General features: G+C 33.5%; 1 protein-coding gene across 5 annotated transcripts; it reads right to left on the reverse strand.

Moving 5' to 3' along the window:
* Positions 1 to 634: 634 nt before the first annotated feature.
* On the reverse strand, positions 635 to 7,416 carry LOC146907870 (cuscuta receptor 1-like). Of its 5 annotated transcripts, none has more exons than XM_085725141.1 (9): positions 6,974 to 7,410; positions 6,758 to 6,895; positions 6,455 to 6,625; positions 6,214 to 6,363; positions 5,965 to 6,111; positions 5,386 to 5,460; positions 3,987 to 4,136; positions 3,390 to 3,539; positions 635 to 2,807 (listed from the first exon to the last, which is right to left on the reverse strand). In XM_085725141.1, the coding sequence occupies exons 1-9, from the start codon at positions 7,335 to 7,337 to the stop codon at positions 724 to 726; spliced, it is 3,429 nt and encodes a 1,142-aa protein (XP_085581267.1). In that variant the 5' UTR covers positions 7,338 to 7,410; the 3' UTR covers positions 635 to 723. The 5 variants fall into 5 exon arrangements, with proteins under 5 accessions (XP_085581267.1, XP_085581270.1, XP_085581269.1 ...); XM_085725144.1 differs by having other exon boundaries at positions 635 to 2,225; positions 6,974 to 7,409; XM_085725143.1 differs by lacking the exon at positions 3,390 to 3,539 and having other exon boundaries at positions 6,974 to 7,416.
* Between the last annotated feature and the right edge of the window lie 20,396 nt (positions 7,417 to 27,812).

Consider the following 27,812-nt stretch of genomic DNA (forward strand, 5'->3'; position numbering starts at 1 on the left):
GTTTTCTGTATATAACCGACCGCAGTAAGATATATAAGATAATTAGTAACTTGAGTGCTTAATTCTATCCCTACTTATTACATGCCACCGAGTTTGTGTAAAGTTGGCTAAAGAAGCTAACAATGTTCAGGAAAAATGGTTTAGAACATTAACCAGCAATCGCTGAGAAATTGCGCTCTTATCAGTTTTTACTAAGTATGCAACCAAAGCTCTAGGCAACGCTCCTCACTGATCATCTCTGTCAAGATCTAGAGGAATTGCACTTGAAATATTATTTAGAATAAATAGCAACAGCATGCCTATTGTTTCCATCAAATAGCTGTAAGTAAAACTTCCACGTGAGAGATTGAAACCAGGGAAAACGCACAAAAATCGCAAAAACTAGGAAAAATTACAATGCATTCAGTGCATATATCGCTATAAAATCTTTCTTGCGCTTCAATTAAGATGAGACGGCAACAAACAAAACCATAACAAGAGAGGAATTGATCACACTTCAAATCAATAGAGTAATAAAAGTCAGAAATACTCTCCTTGTTGATACCATATGCCATTGGCTAAACTCTTTCAAGTTTTCACACTTAAACTATTTTAAATGGAGTTGATAGTAAAACTTTAAATCATTTTCATACACTAAACCAAAGTAACTTCTTTATTGAATTAGATATAGCGTAAACAAAATAGATATTCATCACATACAACCTCACTTGTAATGCATTGCCACTAATAAAAAAACTTGTACAAGTTATCCACGATGAAGTAGTAGCAATTCATACACACCAATCCTATATAGTAAAACCATGCTTGCCTCCAATAAGGATTGATGTACAGAACTGTTGGAATTACCAGCAGTATTGATGTGTATGCCACCACAAAGCTCACACGGAAAACATACATGTCCACCCATCTTTCATTTTCTCCATCCTTCTTCAAGCCATTTGGTAATGTAGCTGGTGTTTGTCCGCCTGGATTGCAATTTTTTGGCAGTGGAGGCCCACAGAGAAATTGATTACCCTCATAGCTGCTTCCATCAAATGTAATGAACTGTCCTTTCCTTTCAGGTGTTGCACCAGATAAATTGTTGTGTGCCACACTGAATACTTCAAGGGAGTGCAGTCCAGTTAGCTGAGGAGGAATTCGGCCACTCAACATGTTGAAAGAAAGATCTAAACTCTCAACTTGTACCAACTCGGAGAATGTTGCTGGAATTTTTCCAGTGAAATAATTGTTGGACAAGTTCAATGCTCGAATTCTTGTCAAGTTTCCAAGCTGAGCTGGAACACTCCCATTCAATTTATTGTGAGACAAGTCAATTCCAGACATATAAACAAGGATACTTGTTGTATAAGTTTCTGTTCTTTTCTTTGAAGTAAAGTTTGCTCTCTCTTGCCCAAATCTACTATACTTATGTTCTACACCATAATGGGTTTCAGTGAATTTTGTTGCATCTGGATCCTTATTCTCAAAAGGCATTTTACCCAAACAACTAGGTATTTCCCCAACAAAATTGTTATAAGAAAGGTCTAGTATGTTTAGTTTTGTTAGAAGGCATAATTGCTTTGGTATATTGCCTATAAAGTGATTCCCTTTGAGAAGGAGGATTTCCAATTCTGTATAGCTGAGGTCATGTATAAAATCAAGAAATCCATTGGTTAATTCATTGTTGCTAAGGTCTAGTGTCACTAAAGCAGATTCTCTGGACATGTTTTTGGGCAAACAATTTAATTTGTTGTTGCTCAAATGCATAGATTTGATAAAAGAACCAGAAAAAGATGGAACACAGCCTGTCAAATTATTTTGGGAAAGATCTAGAAAAATAATTCCAACTTCTGCCAACCATGATGGGATAGATCCTTCAAAATGATTATTGGACATTGAAAGCTCAAACAATGGACTAATTATTTGGCTTGGAATTTTTCCAATGAAATGATTATTACTTATGTCAACATTTTGGATCTTTGATAAGTTAAAAAGGTTACTTGGGATGTTACCAGAAAGGCTATTTCCGTCCAACAACAAGTGTTGTAATGAACCGAGTTTACTCCCATCTCCAAAAAAGCCATATGGTATTTCTCCATACAGATGATTGTTAGACAAATCCAAAGTATGTAAAGAGCTTAACTGACTTAGCTCATAAGGAATTGAACCATGGATTGCATTTCTTGACATGTCTAGATCACCCAAATTTGGAAAAATTGAACTGATATTATTGCTCCACATTTGACCTGTTATTGCATTGTTAGATACATCAATTCTCACCATGTTCAAATATGGATGAGAAGGAAGCTTGAAATCTCCTACAAATAAACAATTCCCAAGAATAAGATCTTCCATTTTTGTGTTGTTTTGTAATAACCAATTTGGGAACTCTCCTCTCAGTTTACAACCAGTGAAATCTACATTAGTCAAATTGTATTGGTAAAAAAGAAAGTTCGGAAGTGGAATGGAATCTGCTTTAGTTGTTGAAGATAATTGAAGCACTTGCAATTGAAATTTAGGGACCCATGTTTTCATAGTTGTTTGTGAGTCAAGGATGACTTTGTTCCCATTACCATAGATGAACTTAAGGTTTGAATGATTGGAAAATTGTGTGAATGACATAGGGAATTCAAATTGGTTTCCTTCAAAACTTAGATATTCAAGTGAAGTAAAACTTGCAAGGATAGGACCAATATTACCAATAAAGTGATTATTAGTAAGGTTGAAAGTCCTAAGTGATGTCATGTTGACAAAAGATGATGGGAGTTTCCCCAAAAATTCATTGTGTGATAGATCTAACTCTTCCAACTTCTTAAGCTTAGACCAATCTGACAAATAAAAGTTTGACAAAAATTTCACTTAAACAAGGCATATTGAAGAAAATACACTTCAACAAAAAGAAAAAGAAATTAAAAACCTTAGGGTGTGATTCATAACTTGAAAGGGTTAAATATGTTTTGGGTCTCTATAAATATAACTTTTTTTAGTCCCTCTAAAAATTTTCTTCAACTTTTAGTTCTCCAAAAGTTTTTCATCTTCGTTTTTGGTCTCTCTTTTAAAGTAAACTCATATGTAGAATCTTTCCAAAAAAAAAAATTAGAATTTTTTAACAAAACATGAATTAAATATGAATTTTTATATTTTTGGGGGTTAAAAATTCATATTTAATTTATATTTTGTTAAAAAAATTATATTTTTTTTAGTGATTTTTACAATATTCTTCACATTTTTGCACAATTTCACTAAAAAATACAAAAATTGACTCAAAGATAAGGAGCAAAAGTAGTGATTAAAAATTTTATATGGACTAAAAGTTGAAGGAAAATTTTAGAAGGACTAATACAAAAGTTGATATATTTATAAGGACTAAAAACATATTTAAACCTAATTAAAATTATTATAATAATTACCTCCATTTGGAAGGGTACCGTTTATCCTACAATCAGACATTGACAAAACTTTTAAAGAAGACAAATCCCCAATACTTTTGAAAAACTCATTTTGTATGTTAGAACTTCCATCCAATGTTAAGTATTCCAAATTTCTTAAACCACGAAAACCTACACAAAAAGAGAGATGGACATATTAATGAAAAAAAATGGAATTACTTAAATAGTCTTGTTAACGAGTATCTCCGAGATACTCTTTAAGCATCCCAAATTTAGTAATTACACCTTTTAAAGTCAACTATTACAATTTCCAATGCATTCAATACACAACTTTTCATTAAAAACTTATCATTTAAAGTGCTTAAAGAGTATTTCGGAGGCACTTGTTAACATTTTCCTTACCAAAAATAGAGTAATGATTTGATCTGTAACCATTAGTATAAATATTTTTTGAGGTGCATCCAATCATATATTACAATATCGATATATTTGGAGATATTTTAAAAACTAACCTTATAGGATATGAATGTGTAAATTAATTGGATCAATGTTTGAAGATAGTTTACATCGTTGGTGCATAATAATCAATCACATAAATTAGATAAGATGCATTATTACCTCCATCAAGAATTGTCCCTTTAAACTCGTTATATCTCAAAGTAAGATTCCTAATAGATGGGAAAGCCGGTAACCACTCTTGTAGATTGCTTCCATTTATCATATTCCAATCTAAGTCAAGAATCTCCAATCTGCTTAAATTTTTTGACCCTGAAAAACATAAGTTTGTTTGACTAAAAGCAAATAAGTCTCAATTTAAGTTACACAAGAAGATAAACAGATATTGTTAGAAATTTAAAAACATTTGGATTATTGTTGTTGTTGTGATTGTGATATATCTATTACGACATAATAGTCTAGTACACAATTGTAACATGAATACATACAAATGATTGAATTATGGTTGAATTTTGGGCACCCTTATAAGTTATACACATAGTTATTTTTATGAAAAATGCTAATAAGTGTCTTGGTGACACTTGTTTAGAAGTCCAAAGAGTACTTTTTTTTGAAAAGTATAAATTTAATGTATTGAAACTTTAAAAATGAACATTTTATACGTAAGATTTACAAATAATTTCCTCTTTTAAATCCTAAACAATTGTCTTAAAAGTACTTGTTAGCATAACCTCATTTTTATTTTTTAATCAGTCTAGGCATAGACTTCCGCCCAATCAATTCAAGGGGTACCAGAGTGTAACTTTAAAATATTTACTTCATATGTCTCACAATATTAGTCGTTTAAGGTTTGTGCACGACTATTAAGGAAATGATTAATTGTGTTTATTTCAAAGGTAAAATTAGTAGTTGTTCTGGACCGGTCAGAGGCCTAGGCCTAATTGCTTAGGCCCAATAACAAATCAAGCCCAAATACCATATTTGGCAGTTTACTCGCAACACACCCCTTCCCTGCGAGGGGGTGCACGGAGCAACAGAGACCAATTCAAACGAATTGTAACGTCTCTTTACCCACGTTCCCGCGAATATCTCACCGGCGGTTACATTTTCTATGATTTCGTAACCGACGGATACATGTGTGCCATTACAACGACTCTGCATTCACCCACCTCTATATAAAGGAGGCTTTTCGGAGCCTCCAAGGTAAAATCTCTCTCACTTCTAAACCCCCATTCTTGACCTTTACTGACTTGAGTGCTGGAGTGTCTGCAGGTACACACCCCCGCAGTTCCAGCACTCAATTGAGACGCATTTCCACCACCTTCAACCACTGCATTAAAGAAGCACCAGCAGCAACCTTCTGATCAGGTACGATCAGTAGCATTTACTAAAATATCCTTATTAATTGTAGTTAGTAGAATAGTTAAGTTGAATGAAATTTAATAAATAAGGGTATAATAGTGAAAAAAAATAATAAATGTACATTGATATTGTAAAATGACAATTAGTTTTAAGAAAAATATAATAATTGGGAGAGTATTAAAATTGAATGCTTAAATACCTTTATGAACATCTAAATCGACTAATTTATTATTACTAAAATCGAGAATCTTCAAGCTTGTTAAAGTAGATAATCCTGCAGGGGTTAAATTGAAGAAATAATAAATTAATATTTTCAACAAATAAATTAGGGTTAATTAAGTTTTTAGTCCCTATAAATATTCACTGTTTTGTTTTTAGTCACTACAAAATAAAATCACACTTTTTAGTTCCTATGACATTTTCCTTAAGCATTTTAGGGACCAAATATGTTGATGGAAATTTTTGACAGGGACTAAAATGCTGATGGAAAAATTTTATAGGGACTAAAAATGCTGATAAATTTTTTTATAGGGACTAAAAAGTGTGATTTTTCTTTTGTAGGGACTAAAAACAAAATTCTGAATATTTATAAGGACCATTTACTTAATTAACCCAATAAATTAAAAGTATTAAAATGATCCTACAGTAAATTAATCACAAGTTATCTTTTGTGCTTCTAGCTATATTTAAAGTTACACATGTTTTTTTTTTTTTGTCAAGATGATATCAAGCCAAAGATAATGCCAATAGCAACAGCAAGAACTGTAACAATACTCACCACTAATATCTAACGATCCTTCCAAGTTGTTGTAACTCAAGCCAAGAGATCTGAGACGTGGAGGACCATTTATGGAAGAAATATTATTGTTACTTAAACCGTTGTCACCCAAGTCAAGGATCTCCAAAGACCTCAGTTTTGATATATCTAGCAATACATAAGCATACATGATTAGAGGTCCATGTGTTTTTAAAACAAAAAGAACAAAGAAAAAAATTAATAGTAATTAATATGAAAAGTATGACATACTATGAATTGATCTCATAGTAAGTTCACTCCCTTGTAAACTTAAACTCTTGAGGGAAGAAAGGCCACTAAGAGCAGATGCAATATCAGTGTCATTGAAGTTGTTCCCGGAGATGTCAAGGATTTCGAGGTTCTTCAATGAGGCGCATAATCCTACATGTTAAATTAGTAGAGTGTGTTAGTGCACCAGTTAGCTACATATCTTAATAAAATGGAAACTGTTAATCACTTCTATATAGCATACCTTGTATATGAATATCTGAGTTCAATCCATTGCGACTCAAATACAATTCCTTCAAAGATGTGAATCCCCTTAGTGAAGGCAGGATTTCATTACTCAAATTGTTGTAATTTATGTCAAGGACCTCTAGATGCAGCAGCTTTGATGGAATTGTCTCCAAAAGAGTCTGAAAATCTATGGTACAGTCCAAATATGTATCAGTGTTATGAAATTAATTTGCTGAAGCAATTAAAATTTAAAAATTATTGATTTCTTAAATTATTTATATTTTATTAAGAAAGAAAACTAAAACCGGCCTGGCCTCACCCTGAAATGAAACCATAACGCTCGTATCAGCTAACGATAGAGATTTAAGAGAAGAAAGTCCATCCAAACAAGACAGAATGCCGATAGCATTATTGAAAAGAGTGTAACTCAAAACAAGAACTTCCAAATTGTTCAACCCTGCACAACAATATGTAAATGAAAATTATGGTTATTATGTTCAAAATCTAATGATTTTTACTTTGTATGAGAAATAACCTTGATCAGTTCCTGTACAATTGGATATAGTACTAAGTGTCAGGTCGAGAGTTTTCAAATTTTTGAAGATTGCAAAATCTGAATAGTTAAGTGATCCAGTGGTATAGGCATATTGAAGTTTGAGTTTGGTGACTCTTCCAGTGGTGATGTTGCATTCAACTCCTTCCCATTCACAACAATCGGTGTTGGCTGTCCAAAACGGAGCATTTCCCATATGAAAAAAAGTGCCACCATTAGGATTTATCAAATTGGACTTCATAGCTATAAGAGCTTCTCTCTCTTGCTTCCAACACCCTTCACAATACATCACTTGAAGTGAAAAAACGAAAAGTAACAAAAACACGGCACCTACTAAGCTCTTCATATTTCTTCTTCACGTTTTGTTGTAAGACAATGGGATTAATTGGGTGTTTAAATAAAGAATGTCATTCCAATAAACTAAATGTTTATCCGTCCATATATGAAATTTGAGGATATAATTGATTCGTTTGATAAATTAGATGAGTAAGGATAAAATGACTTGACTTGGCTAGCTAGAGTAGACTTGGCAGTCAACTCGACTTATCATTTATTGTACGCGCCGTGTCGAAGACTTCCAACCATTGCTTTGTTGAACCAAAAAATGCAAATATCTTTTTTTTTTTGTTACACAAAAAAATGCAAATATCTAAGAGCATCTTCGAAGTAAGTTGTGGGGTTTTTATATGACTTTAGATAAGCATCACACACATAAGTGAAGGGGGATCAAACAAAATTCTCTTTTTTTGGTAGTGGCCGGGGTTTGAACCCGGACCTTTGCATATTTTTTTGCATTGTCCAAGCAACTGAGTTAAGCTCACGAGGACAAATCAAACAAAATTATGTGATGTTAAACATAAGGTGGCAACACCTAATTAAATTCTTAAAAAGATACTCCATCCGTTTTTATATCTAAGCACCTTTTTGACTAAAAATTTATCACTAAATATAAATTCTTTTTCAAATTACTAGATGCATTTATTATTATTTTTTTAAACATACCTCTTGTTCCGGACCGGCCAAAAGGATCTTTGGCCCATTACTTAGGCCCAATACAATCCAAAGCCCAAACTCCACATTTGGCATCATTGCTTGCATCATACCCTCTCTCCGCGAGGGGGTGCACGAAGCAAACGAGACCGGTTCAAATGAACCCCAACGTCTCTTTGCATATTCTGCACGTTCCCGCAATAAACTCTCTGGCGGTTACACTTCCCACGATTTCGTAACCGCCAGAGCCAGGAGTGCCTCCACAACGGCTCTGCAGCCCTCCACCTCTATAAATAGGGGACTCAATGCAGTCCCCAAGGTAGAACTCTCTCTCCCTCTAAAACCTTCACTCTCTGAATCTCTACTGACTTGAGCGTCGGAGTGCCTGCAGGTACACACCCCCCATCCGCTCCAAGAAGCATTCCAACACATCCTACCACCGCATTTAAAGCACCGACAGTCACCTTCTAGTCAGGTACGATCAGTGGCGCCGTCCGTGGGAAATACATAAGCTCCCCCGTTTTTATACTCCTAAAAACCAAAGATTTCCAAAAAATATACCATGGCTGCCAACGGTGCCAAATCCCAGTTACGAAGTGAAGTGTGCATCCCTCAACAGGATGGCATGACATCCTCACCTTCGCCTGTGGATACACCCAGGGAGGAACCAACTCAAATAGTTCCTCTCCAGCAAAGACCTCTGCAAGGTCTCAGCCGACCTACAGAGACACCAGAAGATGCAACACCAACCGGCGTACTCATCGACAGTCAACTCGGTTGTTTCTATTGTACGCGCCGTGTTGAAGACTTCCATCCATTGCTTTCTTGAACCCAAAAAATGAAAATATCTAAAGAGGGAAAAGCTTATCATTTATTGTACGTGCCGTGTTGAAGACTTCCATCCATTGCTGAACCAAACGACCGCATACCATACCATTCATAAATAATTCAATATTGATGCATCTGATGGTCGGATATAAACAAGTGTTTTAAATTTTTTACCAAGTAATAAAGAGTAATAAAACAATAAATAAAAACAACAAAATAAAATATAAATGGGGGTTTTGCAATTTAATCTGTGTGCCTAGATCAAGAGTCTAGTAGTAACCTGTTTTAATTGATGAAGATTAGTGGAGGTTATGATTCTTCGAATCTCCTCAATTCATTTGTTGAATTAATTAATGGTCAAACATTATTCAAGGATGGGTTAAATGTCTCTCATAAAAGTGATGAGTTCGTGGGGTTTTATTATCTTACCAGATGTTGAGTTGCACTTATTGATCACACTGGTTTGTACGTGTGGGGTCCTACTCTCTCAGAGGTCATGGTTTTATTCCCCTCCAATTGTCGGGTTGCACCTATTGATCACACTAAGGTTATATGCGCTACGGTATAGGATTGTCAATCATATAAGATTTGTACACCTTCGTAAGGAATATTTGTCTGAGATCTTACTCTCCGAAGTAATTAAAGCATAGACTTAAATTAGAGTTCATATATTTTCAATGGTCCTAAATGTTATCTCATCTATGAATCTTAGAAGTTCATCTTACATATTCTCCCTCTCAGTACTTTTATAAACGAGAAACCCTATCTTGTCTACCTTACCAGTGATGAAAGAAGAATAAACTTATTATGCTAATTTAATTCTCTGTTGTTACTACTTTTTCCCTAATTATCATATTCATTATCTTAGTTACTTCCTAATTCGGGTAGGTTTTCACCAATATTAGGTATGTCAGTTTCTTAAGTATTGTTATTTTAGTTTTAGTTCGCTTCAGAAGAAATAAATAATTGGAATAATAAAATTAAATAGGATTCGTAAAATATTTGAATAAAGAACTTAAATTAAATAATCCAACAAATAAAAAAGAGGTTCATCTTAGAACCATACTGTAATAAAGACTTAGAGTGAGGATAGACTTCTCCCTTGAAGCTCCTAGTGACTGCCTTCATCTTCAACCGCTTTATTCTGAATAAAAATTTATGATGGAGAGGAGTTGTATTTATAGGCTTGATTTCCACGTTTGTTTGAGCCTAAAAACTATGATTTCGTCACTTAAAAGTAAAAAAAAAATGTTTTACCCGCAATCAGCATGCCAGAGGCACATGGCTTAGGCGTCTGGCTAGGATTTCGTCACTTAAAAGTAAAAAAAAAAATGTTTTACCCGCAATCAGCATGCCAGAGGCACATGGCTTAGGCGTCTGGGGTGCATAAGTGCATTTTTTTTCATGCCCTGGGTGCATGGTTAATGCCCAGGACACATGGTGCATGCCCAGGGAGAATGGACTATGCTCGGGGGGGGGGGGGGGGGTATCAATGCTTTTTTCTCGCACGTAATTGTTTGTTTCTTTGTCATTTTGGTGTTTTCTTCCATATAAGATGTTTTGGGACTTGGGAACAAAATATATCTCTTGTTAATGTCTTCCAAGGACACTTTAGTCTTCATTCATTGTCTTCCCAAATCGTCACAAGTCTTCAAGATGTTTTGTTTTGCCGATTTACATCAAAACACCCTAGAATTGCTATGTTTCGGGGAAACTAGAATTACTTGGCTTCAAATGAAAACATTATAAAATGTCCTGAAAAGCATAGGCAATTGTTCTAAAACACCTATATTTTTTTTATCAAAAATAAATAAAAATGAATGAAAAATATGTTAAGAATAACGTAAGATGATTTGTCATCAACAACCCTGTAGGATCATAAGAATAATTTCCCTGTAGAAATGCAAAAATAATTTATTATATTTGTTATATATATATATATATATATATATATATATATATATATATATATATATATATATAGTTCTTGAAGAACTTAAAAACCATATTTTTTTTCTTGAAGATCACATAAGATTATATTACAAAGAGATTGAGTATTAAAATACCGCAGAAGTATTGTAAAAATTGTGTTTTTCTTAGACCATCTTTATTAAAAAAAATTGCAATATAGTTCGTGAAGAACTAAGACTTTAATAACGATAATTTGTGGGTGAGGCCTAGATTACCCTCTCTTGTTTAGGGGATATTTACCCTTTCAAGATATCAACCAATCAGAATGTAATATACAAATGTAACATTAAATGTCAAATAAATGAGTCAATTTTTCTATAAAAGAAATCAATTTTAATAAGGTAACTTTTAATTTTTATTTAATTATATTTAGGTATACAATCTTAATTAATTTACACTATAGGGCTTGTAACAATTAAAATTTCACATCAAATTCAACCTATAAATAAGTTTTTGGAATACTTTTAAAACACTATTTGTTTTTTTTAATTAAAAATAAAAAGGTGTAGCCAATTTTTTCTCTACAAAAAAAAAATTGTTCCTAATTTGTACTTCCATGGAGAAGTTGATATAACAAATTTCCACCAATACTTGTATTTTTGTTGCAAAATTAATAAGTCTTTGGAATACTTTAAAATTTTAAATATTATTTGTTTTTTTTAATCTACTAACAGTATATAAAAAATATTAAAAAAACAATATATTTATTAAAAAAATATATATCAAAATCAAAATCCAACAAAATTTCATAATTGTCCTTCTTAAAAGCCAATATATTATCATGATAATTACAGACAAATATTTTTTTCAATTCCACACAACAAATTTAAATATTTACTTTTACTACTAATCTACTACTACTACTAATACTATAATAAGAAAATTAGAAAATCTTACTCGTGTAAAATTTCATAATTATCCTCACAATTTTCTTAATTTTATGGGTTTAATCGTCATTTTTACAAAATAAAATACAAATTTATTCATTTTGAAAAAATTATTATATATATTTTTGTTTATCTTTCTAGCCTAACTAATTCTCTATATCGTCATTTTGTTCTCATCTATTTTAATCTCTTAATCTTAATAATTTGCATATTTAAAAAATTAATAGAAATGATACAATAATGTTAAATTTTTTTAAATAATCATTAGTTTTCAAAATTTAAGCATATCAACTTTATCATATCGGTATACATAAAATTTGATTTTGGAGATATAAGCACATAAAGTTTACAATGAGTGCGGTGTAAATATTTAACGGTATTTTGGAGAAACATTATAGTGATGTTGATATTTTAAAAATAGTCACGAGTTTTCTAAATTTTATCATATTGACTATTACATATTGTTAAAAAAAAATCTTCTGCATATATAAGTATATAAAATCTTCAACGAGTGCGGTGCAAATATTTATCGGTGTTTTAAATATAAAATAAAAAGTTATTTAATAGAAACATTACATCGATGTACATAAAAAGTTATTTAATAGAAACATTACATCGATGTACATAAAAATTTATTTATGCATATATAAACACATAAAATCTGCAACAGGTGCGGTGCAAATATTGAACGGTGTTTTGCATGTAAAATAAAAAGATATTCAATAGAAACACTATATTAATGTTTATATTTTGACAATATTAGTTAGTTTCTACGATTTGATCATATCAACTTTATCATATATTAACATAAAAAATTATTCCTGCAAATAAATCACATAAAATCTACAACGAGTACAATGAAAACATTGAACGGTGTTTTTCATATAAAATAAAAATTTATTTAATAGAAACACTACATTGATGTTGATATTTTGAAAATAATCATGAGTTTTGAAAAAATTATTTTATTGACTTTCTTATATGCATATATAAAAATTTGTTTTCGTGTACATAAGATAATAAAATCCACCACATACGCGATTCAAATTTTTAACATTTTTTTATATATTAAAAAAACATTTGATAGTACTAACAAAGTAATTAGGTTTTATCTGATTACCACAATGTTACGTGACCCGTGCGTAACCGCACGGATCTATTACTAGTTAAAAAATAAAATAAAGCATGAGAGTTTTTTTTTTCAAAGTAGAAAACATGACAGTTGTTTTATTAAAAAATAAGATATGAACTTGGCAGTTATCTTTTAAGCCACGAACATGTTGTTTTATTAAAAAATAATTAAATTGAATTAATAGCGTTAAAATTGGAAGAAAATATAAAAAAACTACCAGCTATAAGCTCAAAAGCTACTTGAAATAGCTTCTCAAAAAACGCTATAAGCTAGTGGAAAAAGCTTTTTACCCAACACATCTTATTATATCAAAACAAACTTATAAGTTAGTCCAACAATCAATAAGCCAGCTTATTCGTGTTACCAAACACAACCATGATGGGTTGAATTTGATGTGAAATTTTAATTGTTACAAGCCCTGTAGTATGTATAGTATTTATAGGCTCTGAGCCCCATTAATTTGAATTTTTAAACATTTTAAATTAATAGGACCAACTTCTTATCTCTTAGTCTATTAATGTGAGAATATTCTGAGTGTTATTTCGTTTTTAAATGATGAATTTAATTAACATGGATAGAACTCAGGGGGAGCTTACAAAACTCACCTTAAGTACTATTACACTCAGGGGGAGCTTGCAAACCTCAAACCCTTAGTCAACTTGTTAATTAGATTAACAACAATTGCACATTCTAAATACTATTGTTTGTCATCATTAAAAAGGGGGAGATTGTTGAAACAAAATGTGTTTAACAATGAACCTTGAGAGTTTTGATGATAACAAGGTATTAAAAATTGTCAATTGGACTAGCTAATATTTGTTCAAGTGTACAGGACCATAGACAAAATTTGACATCTTAAATTGGTTCTGGATGAACAAAAGAGAGCTAAGGAATCAACAAAAAGGAAGCTTAAAGCGTTTGAAGAAAAGTGCTCCTGAAGACAAAGTGCTCCTGAAGTGATGACGTCATCAGAAGCTAAAGATTATCAGAAGCAAGTTCATCAGAAGCTGAAGATTACCAGAAGCTGAAGTTCATTAGAAGATGCAAGACTTAAAGCTTCAAGGGTTGTTCAATGGATTTAAACTCGTCTAAGCATTGCAGAAGACTGTAAATATAAAGCAACGATCATCTTGAGTGGATTTGAAGGCATTAAATGCTTATCTTCAAAAAGAGTTGACAAAAGTACAATTGTACGAAGTGTAAAACCACTACCACCACTACTCTGTTTTGTCCCTGCTACAAGACAAGAAAAACAGCTCTGCCTGCAACGATGTTCCTTCATCATGGGAATGCATTTCAAATTGATCCTTCATAGGACAACTACCATATCATGCAAAAGATCATTGGTGATTGATCAAGCTTCAAACAACTCTTTTTGATGTGCTGGCAATTTCACAACGTTTCTTTCACACCTCTATATAAAGGAGTGAAGACTTAGAGTTTGGTGTGTAGAACAATCAGACTTAACAACAATTTACTAGTGCCAAAACTCTGCTGAAATTGTTCTGCATTCAAAGTTCACTTAGAATTTCTGTTTTAAAGTTCATATCTTAGAAATTCTAGAGTCTTAAGAGCTTGTATATGATTTGTATTGTGCACACCACTGATTGTATATCAAGTGTTCAAACCTCAAACATTTTTCTTTGTAATTCTATTTGATTAGAAGTCTCTTGCAGTTGTGCTTGAGCAATAGAAGTCTCTTGATTGTGTTCAGGAGCATAGGAAGTCTCTTGCAGTTGTGCTTGAGCAATTTGAAGTCTCTTGCTAAGTTTAGCAGTCAGCAATTGTAATCAGATATTACATTAAAGTGAACTCTCCTTGGAAGTGCAAGGGGGACAGGACTACTTCCGGTTTGTGGAAGGAACCTGTATAATTGCTTTGTGTCTTTCTTCTCTCTCTCTCTATCTGTTTTTATCCGCTGCAAGTTAGTTCTGGACATCACTTCAGAAGCAGTCGCTTTTTGCTTCTGGCCAGCGAGTTTCAGCTTAGGAGCAAACGAAGAAAAAGCTAACACAATTCAACCCCCCGTCTTGTGTTTTTCTCACCTTCAAAGGTTAGTAACAAACGTAATCAAAAAATAATAATGATAAATATTGGACTTTAAATACTCTAAAAAAAGATTAGTAACTAACGTGAGCAAAAAATAATGTTAAAGATTAGACTTTAAATCTTCTGAAAAAAAATTTAGTACCAAACGTGAGCAAAATATAATGTTAAAGATTGGATTTTAAATCCTCTAAAAAAATATTAGTAACAAACGTGAGCAAAAAATAATGTTAAAGATTGGACTTTAAATCCTCTAAAAAAAGATTAGTAACAAACGTGAGCAAAAAATAATGTTAAAGATTGGACTTTAAATTCTCTGAAAAAAGATTAGTAACATACGTGAGCAAAAAATAATAATATTACTCTAAAAAAAAATTAGTAGCAAATGTGAGCAAAAAATAATGTTAAAGATTGGACTTTAAATCTTCTGGAAAAAAAATCAGTAACAAACGTGAGCAAAATATAATGTTAAAGATTGAACTTTAAATCCTCTAAAAAAAAGATTAGTAACAAATTTGAGCAAAAAATAATGTTAAAAGATTGAACTTTAAATCCTCTAAAAAAAGATTAGGACTATACTAAATATTAATTATCAATGAGAAGAACATAATTTGTTGTCATTTGACGAGGTTGAAGGGAATACTCATAACTTATATCAACATGAATTCCTAAACTCAATTGCTCATGGAAGTATCCCACCACATATTATAAAGGTAAAAATAGGTGCACCTTTGATGTTGTTGCGAAACATAGACCCTAGATATGGCCTGTGTAATGGGACACGATTGCTATGTCGTGGTTTATTCAAGAATATGTTGGATATGGAAATCCTAACAGGAAGCAATGTTGGAAAAAGAGCATTCTTTCCCAAAATTAAATTAAAAATAAATGTGAGTTTAGGACTTCCCTTTGTGCTTAGTAGAAAACAGTTTTCCGTTAGACTAAGTTTTGCTATTAACATAAATAAGTCACAAGGGCATACCATTCCCAATGTCGGAATCTATCTTCTACAGTATTTTTTCAGCCATGAGCATTCTTGCCCAAAATTAAATTAAAACTAAATGTGAGTTCAGGACTTCCCTTTGTGCTTAGTAGAAAACAGTTTCCCGTTAGACTAAGTTTTGCTATTACCATAAATAAGTCACAAGGGCAGATCATTCCCAATGCCGGAATCTATTTTCTATGGTATTTTTTGAGCCATGGTCAATTATATGTAGCTTTATCAAGAAGAGTTTCTCAAACTTCAACAAAAGTTCTCATTAAAGAAGGGAAAATAGAAGAAGAAGATGAAGACTTTACGAAAAATGTAGTTTTTAAAGATATTCTTTTATCGTAATCATAATAATGTTTCTTGTACATAACATGTCATTTATACATTTATGTTATGATGTTACTAATTACTATTAGAATAAACAATAAATGATCATTATTTTATCTTAATTTTATATGTAGGCAAACTAAATTATGTTGAGTTCAAAAATAATTTTGTTATATGTCTTGACAATATTTTGTTTATAAATCAATATATCAATAATTTCCATTAATATTTTAAAATTTAAAAATAATAATCAAAATTATACAAACAAACATAATAAAATAATCGCAAGCGTTAGCGCAGTAGAAAGAGCGGACAGACAGGCATGATAGTGCCCGTCTTTCCGCTAGTTCAAGATTTGTTTTCTTTCTTCGTGACTAAATATTTGATTATGATATTCTTCCGATCAAATTGTTCTAAGACGGTGGGATTGAATAAAGAATAACATGTCCGTCCATATATTATTATTTTTTTACAAATATTTTTTCTTTTACAAATGTCCGTCCATATAGGGGATGCTTATCTGAAATTTGAGGATATAATTCATTGTTTGATATTAGATCAGTAAGGATAGAATGACTTGACTTGAAGACTTGGCAGTCAACTCGGCTGTTTCTATTGTACGCGCCGTGTTGAAGACTTCTATCCATTGCTTTGTTATTATTCTAGTCAAGTCATTCTATTTTGTTTTCCTAATTTATTAAATATTTAACTTTTTAAAGGAAAGATAGCTCATATTTTAGATAAGCATCACATATCCACACACATTTGGTTAAAAGGATTTTCATTTTTGCAAGCCACATGTTAATAAACTCAATAACGAAATATGATTTTGAAATTGTGCATTAATTTTATTTTTATTTTAAATAGAAAAATTAAATATAATTTTTTTATTTTTTTAATATATAAAATGACAATGATCATTAGCCCGTGACACATAAGTGAAGGGAGATAAATGACACGATAACTATTGAGGCTTGCTGAAGAAGATACTCACAAAAATCACTACTTCTTTTCTATATAGCATAACCGGTGAGACTGAGTCAAATATATTTCACTGTTCTATTATAGTTCTTTTTATATGTGTGTTCCATGTTTGAATGTCATTTTTGTTCGGACTTGTGGCCGTTCCTTACTTATCAGTCGTATTATTTTACACATGACCTTGATCTTTTTTCAAGCCACTCTTATTCATATTGTCCTTTGCTAAACCCCTATGAGGCTCCATGAGTAAAATTTCTTTTGTTGTTACTAAGTGACGAATCATTTCACAAATTTAAACCTATAATGTTATCAATTTGATTTCGTTGGAGTTAGATAGAATATTTTTAAGCTTGGTATAATTTAAAACTAATTACAGGGTTCTCTTTAGAATTAACAACTATCTAAAATTGGAGTGTGAGATACTAGTAGAACTTAGGACTCATTTGGTGCACAAGATAGGAAGACAAGGTATGATAAAACTATCATATCTTGATTCAATTTATTGTTTGGTGCATCAATAGGAAAGGATAACTTAAACTTATTTCTAATCATATCCTACTTCTCCTTTGTTATACTTATAGTTACCCTTAGTTTTTGGTGGGTTAGCAACCAGGTAGCATAGCTATCTAACGCGCGTACCTGTTTGTTCTTTTTCAATTTTTTTACTATTATTTCTCCAATCGATAATTTTCACAAGACCTCGTCGTTCAATTATTTTCCAATTCCAACTAATTGGAGAGAAAAATGCTTCGTCCAATTCTAACTGCATAATTATACTCCGAGGAATGCTAGCAACACTCTCTTTTGAGCACTCTCTCTAGGACTCAATCCTTTATTGGGTGAAATCAATGTATGTCCCACCACTTTATGTGGGTTCCATTTTCAAAGTGTAGGTCCTACATTGATTTCACCCAATAAAAGAGTGAGTGCTAGAGAGAATGTTCAAAAGAGAGTGTTGTTAGCACTCCTCTTATACTCCAATTCCAACTCCAATCATATAATTCTATTCCAATTTCAACTGCTTCATCCAATTCCAATTGTGAGGTGCTTCCCAATCAGTTCTTCGATAGCAGTTTGAACTTTTTTTTTCCCCAATCAATTATATTCCAATTCGAATCCTATTCCAATTCCAAGTTGGTGACGGTCAGAGGCGGAACTGGGGGGTGGCAAGGGGGAGCCACCGCCACCCCATCCTTTTATGGAAATTACTATTTTGCCCTTCATTAAAACTAATATTTTCCAACTCAATTTCATTTTGTCATCAATTTTCTCTTACCTCAAGTGATAACAGAGAAACGTGTTCTCTTCTTCTCCCCTAACAAAGCAAATCGCGTTCTCTTCTTCTCCCCTACGAAAGCAAATCACGATCCAATCCACAGACAACCACCACACCACCGTCGGTCAGCCGCCGCGACCACTCACCTACTCCTCCTCCTCCTCCATCTTCTATGTTGTTTTAAAGAGCTATCTCCATCTCTCTCCACAAACCCTAATTCTTGTAAATTGTAAGGTAATGTGAAATTGAATTTTATTTTGTTGATGGTAGTTTTACAAGACTAGTTAATCAATAATCAGTAATATTTTGTTGATTTTGTTGAGCTATGATGAGGTAAAAAAAAGAGGAATGTGACTTCACTCATATAACCTGCAGAAATTTTAGAAGCGAGGCTGAGCTTTAAACTTATAATATCAGTTTTAACATTATTTGTTTATATATTGTGAAATCATAGTTCAGGGTTAATCTTAATCAGTTTTAACATTATTTGTTTATATATTGTGAAAACATGTGAACTTAATTATAGCAATATTCTTTTGATTGAAAGTGGTGGCCAGCTTATGTTGGAGCTCGTTATGTTAATTGTGTTTCATAATGAGATTTTATTAGGCTTAAATCATTTTAAATTCTAGCATTTGGTGAGAAAAATATAGGACTTCTGCTGATTGTAAGTGTGCGTGTGCGTATAGGACTTCTAACATTAGCGCATGTATTAGTTCCTAATCTATTATTGATGATTTCAAGTCACTCGGAAAGCGTAGAGCGCATCTTTAGGTATGTAATGAACGACTTTATTATATTATTTAGTTTATTTTGATAGCGAAATAGCTGCCACCCCAAACTTTTTTGTCTGGCTCCGCCACTGGTGTTTTATCTTGGTTTTCGGGTGTCAAACATTGATTACGTTTGAGCCTTTTTAACCGGTGATATCTTATTTTTTCTTGGGAAGGGAAAAAGTAAGCAAAACCCTTGAGAATCGAGGTCCGGGAGTTGTTTTCGCTACGGGAAGGTGTTAGGCACCCATAACGACTATAGTATCCTATAGGAACCGTCTTTAATTTCTACGCGCGCGCTTTATTTTTAAATGCTATTTTGAAAGAAAATATGAAGCCTAAAAGTATTCTAAGTGAAGAATTGGAGGGAGAAGAAAGTGTTTGAATTTTTGTTTTATTTGAATTGAAGGAATTTTGTTCCTTGCCTACGTACCCGTTTAAGGGATCAAATCCACCGTAGTTCTCTTCCAAAAATGTTTTTGTTTTTGTTGGTTGATTTTAAGTTTGAAAATTGGATTTTGAAGAATGAGAAGGAGAGGCCTCAAGGGCATGAGATTGTAAAAAATGTGAGGTGGAATTAGTCATTTGCAAAATATGGTCTAAGTATGATTAAAATCCATTAAAGTTTGATTAAGAAAATAAAAGGAAAATTCAATGGGATTTTGATCCCAAGGTTTCTTAAGAAAATGATTTGAGTGAAGTTGTTCATATTTTTTGGAAAATTGATTTTTCTAATTATAAAGCCTAAACATTCATCTTAACATACAATCCTAAACATACATCTAAACATGCATATTCTAGCCATACATCTAAAGTGAGGTGTGTGCATGTGTCGGTGCTTGTGTCGGTGTACATCATTAGAGTCCATTGTCCTTATTACATCATATCCTAGATACATTCTATGGTCTTGCAAGAAATTGAAAGGCATAAGAACAATATTACAAAATTCCTAGGTCTTTACATTCTAAACTTGGTATGAATTTTAAAGTGTGGAAAAAAATAAAAGGATGAAGATGTGAGATGGGAGATGAAATGCTCATGATGTATGAAACGTGAGACACAAGAAAATGGTTAGTAGCACATGATAATATGAAGAAAAATAAGGCAAGAAAAATACTATAATAGAGGCATAGAATCTAACACAAAATAAACCAAGACAAGTGCAAAATATAACTAAAAATTCACCCATGGGATGTAAGCATCACATAGCTCACAATTCTCATGATCTTATACATTTTTAAAGGTATATATTCTGTTCTTAAAATGAGAATTAAAGCCATATGATGAACCCTACATTTTCAAGTGAATTTAGACATTTTTTGCACTATTTATTTACCAACATTGCTTGTGAAGCAAGCAAGTAAACAATATATGCACATGACCAGAAAAAAAAAACACATTCAAGCTGTGGTAAATTCCTCACAAAATCACATATTATGAATCACAAGTGTAAATCAAAAATTAGAAACAAAATTAAGCCAATTTTTACCAATTTTTAACATGAAATTCAAGAAATGAAACAAGAAGTAGCATCAATATTCCCTATCAATTTTTCCAGTATAAAACTATCAAAAAACATCACAAAACCATCAAGAAAACTCTATGAACTTTAATGGAACCTTTTTTTAAAAATTTCAAGTTCAACAGAGGTGTCATTATCAAAAATAAGGTACAACATGGCAAGAAACAGGTAAAAACGAAAATCTGCAAAGGAACAAAAACCAGGCCCAAACTAAAGGTGGATCTTGGATCACAGGGGAGATCCTGGAGCGTTGGATTGATCCAGGGAGGAAAACCCTGGATCCAACGACTCAGAACGCAGGGGACCACGCTACCAAGGTGCACGCGCGCGCGTGTGATTGGCCAGGCATACATAAGCAAAAACTTAGAAGGAACCCTCATAATTCTCACTCAATTCTCTCTCTACAATGTTTTTAGAGAGAGAGAGTCTGCAAACTCTCTCTTCTCCGACCTAACACCGGTCATCTCCTTCATTTCTCCGACGCGGTGGCCGGTGGTGGCGCCGCCGCGTCGGAGCCCCAAACTGAAACTTAATTACACGCACTTGAGGCTCTTCCCCTCCTCTCTTCGATTCTGAGGCTAGTTTCTCCAAAAGACTTACGAATCAACGTAGATCGGAGAAAAACTAAACACGACGTTGATGTTCTTTTGCTTTTAACTCTTTTTAAACGACGTTTTGAAGAAAGATCTCCTATAACGCTCCTATCTACGTTGATTTGCGAAGAAAAAGCATGTATACGAAACAAGCTACTATGATTCGCGAAGAAAAAAGCGAAGAAAGGACGGGAAGAAAGATTTGGTACCTGAACGAAAGAGAGGATGAACTCTTCGGAGGTTCTTCTTCTTTTGACTTCTGTGAACCTTTCGATTCTTGATCTGCTTCTCTTCTTTGTGCCTTTACGTTGATGCTTCGGTTCTTGATTTGAAGCCCTAGGGTTTCAGATTTCACTGTGATTTTATGCTGGTTTCTTCGATCCTCTTCTTCTCTTCCTCAATCTCTCTCTCGTGATCGCAGTTATGCTTGAATTGCGAGAGAACGGTTCGATGATGATGATTCTTGGAAAGAGTCACTGAGAACCTTCAATATTTGTTGAATTGGGACTGATTTGGTGAAATCCTTGCTGAATTCAGTTTGTTTATGACCGAATTGATGGAAATTGGCATGAATTTGAAAGGATTTGTGTGTATTGTGATTCTGGAGAAGTGGTTAGGGTTTGAAGGTGATGAACTTGTTCATCGTGTTCTTGAGTTCTTTCTGGGTTTTTTTTGGTGTTTGATCCGTGAGAAATAGAGAGAGAAAAATGAAAATTGTTTGTGGTGATTTGGCAGCAAGTGAATGGTGGTGCTGACTTTGACTGGTGAATTGGCTTTTATAGCTGATGACTAGAATATCTGGACCAATAGGACACTGCCACGTGGACTAGGACTTGTAACTGACTGGACCAATGACAAACTGACATGTGTACTGGACTGTAACTAGCTTTTGGACTGAACTGCAATTATTTAAAAATTGAGGACTAAAATGCAAAATGACACAAAGGACTAAAAAATAATTAATAATAAAATTGGTAAAAAATGTAATTTGGAAACAACGTAAAGTGAAACGATTAAAATTGACAAAACGGACTAAAACGAACCAATGGATTTAATGAGGTACTTTAAAGTAACCTCTCTCTGCCGAAATTTCGTGTGAAATGACCAAAATGCCCCTGGGGCTAAAACGACTAAAAATGACTCAGATGCAAATTTTAAAATGGATTTTTACGGAGAATTAAAGCAAGAACTTATTTCAAACAGAATTAGAAGACTCAGAGACAATTTTAAGAGTTTAAACAGGGTTTTGACACATGAAAAAGACTAAAATGCCCCTAGGGGCAAAACTGACTCAAAATGACTTCAAATGTAATTTTTTGAAATGGATTTTGACATAGAATTGCAATAAGGACTTATTCAAACTATTTGAGAGAACCCAAACAAATTTTTAAAGACTGAAGGAAATTTTGACATAGGAAATGACTAAAATGCCCTTTCATGTGAATTTTGCAAATAATATTGAAATAAAATGCAGAGAAAGATGCAATTGATCAGAGGCAGTTCAAATGACTTATAATGCAAGAAAAGGAGAATTGAATTAGTATTTTTAGGTCCAAAATTAGGGTATAACAACTGGTGACGGTGAAGTCGGGAGTTTAGGGTGAGGTGGTTCGTGTGGAGGCTGGGCAATGGTGCTCAATGACAATGACGAAGGAGACGGGCGGCATAGATGATTATTATGCAGCGTTGTTAATTTTTTATCATGTCGATAACAATTTTGCACCAAATGCATGACAAAAATAAATGTCTTTCATATCACTATCATATGATATATTTATCCATTTTCAAATCATATCATGTCTCTATCATATCATGCTTACCAAACGGATCCTTAAAATATATAGAATGACTTGACTAGCATGGGTAGACTTTGTAGTCAACTCGATTGTTTTCTTTTTGGACTATTATTGGAAAGTTCAATTGGTTTTACTGTACATGCACCGTGTTGAAGACTTCCATCCATTGCGGAAACAAACAAACGACCCACACCACTCTTTTTTATTTATCTTTATCTTAGAGCATCTCGGAAGTAAATGGGGGAGGTTTTTATATTTTTAATTTTTTTTAAGGAAGGGGAGGTTTTGATATATTTTTACTTTTTAGACAAACAAAAATAATCATATTGATTTAAAGACTAATATTATCCAATTGATACTACATTATTCATCATTTTCTAACTTGACATCATAACTTTAAGCTTGAAAGCTCTCTTCGATCCAACCATTTCATTCGCTGCCAACACAAACCAGAAAAATGACCTTCCCACAATAGTTTCTGTCAAGTTAGACAGTGACAACTATCCACTATGGAAGTCATTGGTCTTTCCATTGAGCATAGGCTGCAAACTTGATATCTACATGTTGGGGACAAAAGCATGCTCGAGATAAAGCACTCATAGGATGGGTAAACGACAACAAACATAGCCACACAATTCCTACACTGTGAAACATCAAAGGAAATTTGGGATGAAGTCCAAAAGCATGCAAGAACCCATACAAAGTCAAGGACAATCTACCAGATCAAATCAGAATTTTGCAATACTCGTAAAGGGGACATGATAATGGAGCAATATCTCATGAAAATGAAAACTCTTACAGAAAAGTTGAAACTTGCAGGGTCACCTATTTCAAACTCTGACTTGATGATTCAAATTCTGAATGGACTAGATGTTGAATATAATCCAGTTGTAGTTAAGCTTACTGATCAAATTGATCTCAGTTGGGTTGGATTTCAATCCCACTACTGGCTTTTGAAAGCAGAATAGATCAACTTAACAACCTGAATGGTCTTACAATCAATCCCTCTGCAAATTTTGCAAGCAAGGCTGAGTATAGAGGAAATAAACATGGAACACGAGGCAATCTGAGAGGTTCCAACTTTAGAGCCATGAGAGGAGGTAGAGGAAGAGGAAAGATGCCTAAACCTATACACCAAGTATGCAATAAAATTGGTCACACTATTGTACAATGCTTCTATCGATTTGATAAGTTCTATACACGCTCAAATAACTATGATGAGATTGTAAAACAAGGAACACATAGTGCCTTCATAGCTTCACCTGATTATGGTCAAGACTATGTGTTATATTTTGATAGTGGAGCTAGCAATCATGTCACACACCAAAGTAATGGTGAAAAACTAAAAAATATTGGCTTATGGATATACTACGTTAAATGATGTCAATCTGAATTATGTGCCTTAAATCACCAAAAAATTGTTAAGTGTATCCAAGCTGACAGCTGACAATAATGATATTGTTGAATTTGATGATAATTGTTGTTATGTGAAGGACAAACTAACAAGGAAAGCATTTCTAACAAGAGGCTTAAGGATGGTGATAAGGCCAAACCGCAAGTGCACGGCCTATCGAAGTAATAGTAGTAAGTAGAGTTATCGTTCCGCTAGGGAGTTGTTCAACTTAATTAACTTTTAATGAATGATTAGAGGAGAGAAAGTTGATAAGAAAGAGTTTGATTGCTGAAGGTAAAAACAATAATAATAAAGGGCCTTAGGATCATTGGTTCATCTTAATAACTAATCCTTCACTAGACAAAACCTAAACATCTAATTTCATGATTTACACACTAATTTCTAAAGACCGGTTTCCCTTAGCCCCTCACCTTTCCGATGAAAGTCCGGTGAGAGTTTACTTCTAGCAACCAAGCCTATTTCACTGACATGATTACTAGAAGATGCATAGAGGATTGAAACTACTCTTTGTCTCAATAATTGCAAAGACTATTTCACTGTTTTGCAATTATTGTGTAGATTCACTTGTTCCAACATCAAGACTCCGCTCTCGCTTTATGAATTGATGTTTGGGATGATGGATTAACGATTATCAAACCCTCCGCTTTCGCTTCCACAGTTTGATAATTGTTAATCCACGTTAAGACGGTGAATCTAGATTAGAAATTAGGGTTACATAGAAATTAGGGTTTAGACATGTTTTGTTTAGGATTGAGTCATTAGACTCCCCAATAATCCTAAGACTAAGAAGTCTACTCACTCATGTTCATCGTAGACATGGAGGAAGAAGAGAGAAATACGGTAAAATAAATTGCAAAGAAAGTAAAGGGGAAAATAAAGACTTTTATTAAAATAGCAATTGAAATAAACAAAGTAAAGCATGATTGTTTATGGTGGAGAGCTACTCTATTTATAGCTTTACATCTGACTTAGAAACTAAGCAACTAGAAGGATAAAACGGTAAAGCTGCAACAGGGTAACTTGGGCTTGAAGAAAAGCAGCAAAAGAGTATCCTGGGGACGGGCACGGCCGTGCCACATGTTGGCACGGGCCGTGCCAAGCTTCTGACTTTGGGGGAACATATTTTTGTCCCGTATCTTCGTATTCTTGCGCTGTATTTGTTCCAGTCCTCTTTCTTTTGCTCCAAGGCACCTTCCACCATATATTTATTCCTAAAATAAAATAAAAGACAATTTGCAGTAAAATATTCTAAACTAAAATAAAATGCAATAAAATAAAATCAAATCTAAAATAAAACTAAACTAAATAAGGCAGTAAATAATACTATCTATGACTCATCAAACTCCCCCACACTTGAATCTTTGCTTGTCCTCAAGCAAAAGGCAGCAAACATAGCAGCAACAAAAGATTTGATTATGGCAATATTAAGAACAAATGTCTCAAAAGAAAGGCTTTGCTTCAAGTACACTAATTACAATTTCAAATACTTCTCATGAACCTATTCTAACCAACATCAAGTCTCAAGTGAGTGTGTGTGTGTGCAGTCCAACCCTTTTCTTGCTCCTGTATAAGACAGATATTATGAGGAATAGGTTCTATCCTTAGTGCTAAAGTAACCGAGAAAAGTCCTTTCTTCATTTCATATAAGAGTGATGGGAATTAAAGTTAAGATTGAATTAATTTAACAATTAAGCACAAGGGGCTGCAGATGCTTAGGGGCTATCTATCCTCATATGAAGTCTTCTCGGATGTAATTGTCCTTTCCCCCTAGATTCAAAATCACCCTAAGCAGTGCTGCAAAATTATTTATTTGTTTCATCTCCGCGTAGGAAGTCTTTTTGGATGTAATTGTCCTTTCCCCCTAGCATTGATGAATTAGTTTCACTTTAAGTTCAAATTAAGGAGTCACCACCACAATTAGGAAGTTAGGATGTAATTGTCCTTTCCCCCACATGTTGGTGCCATTCTCCTGCACCATTTAACATTAACAAATTAAAGAGAATATAACAATTAAGAACAATTTGGTTAATTTTCCCACACAAACTTATACTACTTTTACTCTTAAGACTTTAAAGGGTCTAAGTTAACACTAAAGATAGAACGTGTTCCTTAAAATACCTATTCATACATTTACTCAAGGATTGCAACCGGGTGCTTTTCTCATTGGAGAATTTTCACATTAAAACAAGATATGGGTATAGCAAGAACACAAGAAACACTAGAAACTACTTTCATGTACAAGAAGCAACCTAAGGAAGAGACAAAACAAAAATTTTCATGCCATATTTACATTAAAAACAAGCTACTTAGTTATGCCTCTTGCTATAAAAACAAAACAAAAGAATAAAGTTCAAGGGAGTTTGGGAACACTACGACTCTAGACACTTTATTAGCCCCCCCCCCCCCCCCCCCCCCCCCCCACACACACACACTTAGGGGAAGCATTGTCCTCAATGATTCAAAGAAAAAGAAATTAAAAGAGAAGAAGAAGAAGAAAGAAAGAAGTAGAAGGAGGAGAATGAGAGAGATAGGAAGAAGAAGAAGAGAGGAAGAGGAAAGCTCACATTTGTTTATTGAGGTCCGTAAGGAGGACCTTGAAGTTGGAGGTGTTGCATCATCCGACGGAGCATCTCATTATTTTCATCATTGACACGGTTGCCCCTTTGAACTTCATTGCGAAGGCCGGAGATCTCAACACCTTGCCTTTGTTGCTCGGTGCTCATCCTCTCGATTTCATTATGAATCCATGTCCATCTTTGATTTTCATTAAGCTCACCGGCTTCATGGCCATGGTGCCCCTCTTGGTGCAAGTTAGCACCTTCTCCCTCATCATGGTGCAAGTTAGCACCTTCTCCCTCTTCATCATCTTGCTCACCAAGAACCTGCACATCATTAACATACAACCAATTTTCTTCCACCTCGATGGTAGTCCGAGATGGGTTAGGCAATAAAAACACGATTGGCACATTTAGCTTAAGTTGGTAATGGAGCGGTGGACGATGTTTGATGAAGTTCATAGCAATATGGGTTTCTATGTTAAGCCTATTATTTCCCTCAATTGGTTTGATCCCCTCATCTTCACCTACTCCAAAACACCTAGCTATATATGTAATGATGCCACCCACCACTATGTCTCCTCTACCGGCCGGTCTAGTACCGACAAAGTCTAGGTAATCATTCAAATAAAAACAAGTATTGACGGGGTGGTTGTGGAGCATTGCCCATAGCATGAACAATTCATCGGTTCTAGTGTTTCCTAGCTCGGTTCTACCCCAAATAGTGCAAGCCATTACC

Source organism: Medicago sativa, chromosome 7 (genome assembly GCF_051527215.1).
Source record: "Medicago sativa cultivar Bolivia chromosome 7, Bolivia_mono, whole genome shotgun sequence".
NCBI lineage: Eukaryota > Viridiplantae > Streptophyta > Magnoliopsida > Fabales > Fabaceae > Medicago > Medicago sativa.